Consider the following 2,801-nt stretch of genomic DNA (forward strand, 5'->3'; position numbering starts at 1 on the left):
CAGCCCGAGCTCTCTATGAAGACGAGGAACAACTCCCCATGAACATCAGGACAGGCAGATGGACATGGGAAGAAACCTCGGGGGAGGCAATTCAAAGAGAGATCCCCTCTCCACGGACGGCTGGGTGTGCATTAGTTCTTATTTACTTGTGAGGACCAATTTTACATCAGAAATTTACTTTCCGAGTGTGAAATTGAGTCTTGACCCCCAAAAATTCACTTCCTGGGGGTCAAGAGCAATCCTTACAAGTTCAGAAGAACTGATGCACTTGCATTAGTTATCATATAGCTGTGAGGACCAATTTTTTACAGCGGAAAATCACTTTCCGAGTGGACGATTAATCCACACAGCTATACAAGAATTAATGCGTGATGTCTTTTTTGGTACTTTGTCTTTGTCTTGAGCCAAGAATCAGAAGAGCTTGTACCACTTTCTCTTCTTCTTCTTCTTGTCAACCTGGCTCTGTAGGTCCTCCAGCTGGGACGTGAGGGAGGCCTCGGCCTGCTCCTTTTCAAGCAGAGTCACTCTGAGGCTTTCGGTGGCCTGGAGGAGCGATGCTTTCTCCTCCTGCCACATGTTAGTGTGCCTCTGCAACTCCGACTCTGCCTTCGTCAGAGCGGCCGTCAGGGTGCTGTTGTCCTCTTGTTGATTTCTCAGCTGAGCCTCGTGGGCGGCTCCTGCTTGCTCCATCTCGTGCCGCAGGGAGTTCTTCTCCTGCTGCCAAAGGAGACGGTCGCTCCGCAGCTGATCATCAAACGTCGTCCTTTGAGCAGTTGCCAGGTTCTTGTGGTCATTGTCCAATGTCTGCAGCTGGACGAGATGAGTTTCCCTCAATCTGTCCAGCTGGGAAGTCAGGGTGGACCGCTCCTCCTGCCACAAGTCGCTGTTACTTTGCAGCTCTTCTTGTGCATTCTTCAGAGTGGCGCTGAGGGCGTTGTTGTCCTGCTGCTTGTCTTTCAGCTGAGCTTCATAAGAAACTCTAGCCTTCTCAGTCTCCTGCAGCAGGGAAATCCTCTCTTTATGCCATCTCTGGTAGTCGTTCTGCAGCTGGTCCTCGAACGTTTTCTTGAGGACAGAGACAAAGTTCTTGTTGCTGTCCTCTTGCAGCTTTAGCTGGGCCTCGTGGCTCTCCTGCAGCTCGTCAATCCTGGAAGTGAGGGTGGACAGCTCCTCCTGCCACATGTTGCACTGTTTTTGCAACTCGTCTTCTGCATTCTGTAGATCAGCAGCGAGGTTATCGTTTTTCTGTTGCAGGGCGGTCCTCTCCTTGTCCCATCCTTGTTGCTCCTCCTGTAGTTTGAGATCGAACTTTATCTTCTGAGCTGCAAGATAGTTGTTTCTGTTGGTTTCTTGCAGCTTTAGCTGGGCCTCGTGGCTCTCCTGCAGCTTGTCAATCCTGGAAGTGAGGGTGGACCACTCCTCCTGCCACGTGTTGCGGTGTTTTTTCAACCGGTCTTTTGCATTCTTTAGAGCAGCAGTGAGGTTGTCATTTTCCTGCTGCAGGGCGGTCCTCTCCTTTTCCCATTCTTGATGTTCTTTCTGCAGCTTGAGATCGAACTTTAACTTTTGAGCTGCGAGACAGTTTCTGTTGGTTTCTTGCAGGTTTGGCTCGGCCAAATGTGCCTGCAGTCTGTGCAGCTGGGCAGTGAGGGTGGACTTCTCCTCCTGCCACTGGAGCTCTTTGGTCTTGTGCTCCTCCTGAGCCCTCTTCAGAGCAATCGCAAGTTGGTTCTTGTATTTTTTGTCCTTTCCCAACTGTGCTTGAGAGGCCTCTTTTTCATCCTCCATCTGCTTCAAGCGATCTTGAAGGCGCTTGAGGAGGGAGGACTGCTGCTCATGATTTTTCTGAGCTTGCAGTTGCTCTGCCTTCAGGACGCTCTCCAGCTCAAGCTCCAGGTTGGTGCTGAGTGCACAAAACTGCAGTATGTGGTCCATATCCAACTTCGCTGCCTCCAACTGTCTCAGAAGAGCGCATTTTTGTTGTTCCGCTTGCGCCGATCTGTGCTGGAGAAGTCTGATGATGCGGGCCTGGTGCTCAAGGTGTTTTTGAGCTTTAACAATCTCACATCTCAGTTGGTTCTCCAACTTATTGTTGGTACGGGCCTCTGCGGGTGACCTCGCGTTGGTGCGGAGCTGCGACCTCGTTGTGTCCAATTCCCTAACTAGGGCTTCCTTCTCTTTCTTCATCAGCTCCAGTTGGCTGTGTAGGTTGCTGATGGTGGTGAGTGTCTCCTGTTGGTGACTTTGAGCCGGAGACAAATGCTGCTGCTGTGCTCTCAGACCACAAATCTCCTTCAGTAGCTTTTGTTTCTCTTGGCTCCAGTCGACACTCTCCCTCTTTTCTTGGAGCAGATCCAGAATATTTGCCAGGATGTCCTCCTGGACGTCCAGGAGGACTCTCCCCTCGGTTGAGCTCTGGGTGAGTGTGGCCTCGTTGTCACTGAGTTCACACCGTGCCTGCTCCTCCAATGTGCTAAGGTAAAAATTCATTGGACTTTCCATCTCGTCTTCTGTGAAGTGAATGTGTTGACTTCTGTGACGTCTGTGTTGTCTTGTCAAGTGTCTTCTCTGAAGGTGATCTCACTGTCGATCTCTCCTCTGAACTGTACTCGAACTAAAAATGTGAGCTGAATCACCCATATACATAGACTCCCAACATTCTAAATAAATGATGTCATAAGGCTTTAATTCCATTCCATTCTATTATATAAAGAGTGATGTCACAGTTTGAGCCGTGATGTCACAGTTTGAGCCGTGATGTCATGGATTGAGCAGTGATGTCATTGTTTGAGCTGTGATGT

General features: G+C 49.8%; 1 protein-coding gene across 1 annotated transcript; it reads right to left on the reverse strand.

The window, feature by feature from the left end:
- Positions 1-31: 31 nt before the first annotated feature.
- Positions 32-2,579, reverse strand: LOC121939498 (myosin heavy chain, clone 203-like). Its single transcript, XM_042482516.1, has one exon. It carries the CDS (start codon positions 2,500-2,502, stop codon positions 412-414), a length of 2,091 nt encoding a protein of 696 aa, XP_042338450.1. The 5' UTR covers positions 2,503-2,579; the 3' UTR covers positions 32-411.
- Positions 2,580-2,801: the final 222 nt, after the last annotated feature.

Source organism: Plectropomus leopardus, unplaced genomic scaffold (assembly GCF_008729295.1).
Source record: "Plectropomus leopardus isolate mb unplaced genomic scaffold, YSFRI_Pleo_2.0 unplaced_scaffold4931, whole genome shotgun sequence".
Lineage (NCBI taxonomy): Eukaryota > Metazoa > Chordata > Actinopteri > Perciformes > Serranidae > Plectropomus > Plectropomus leopardus.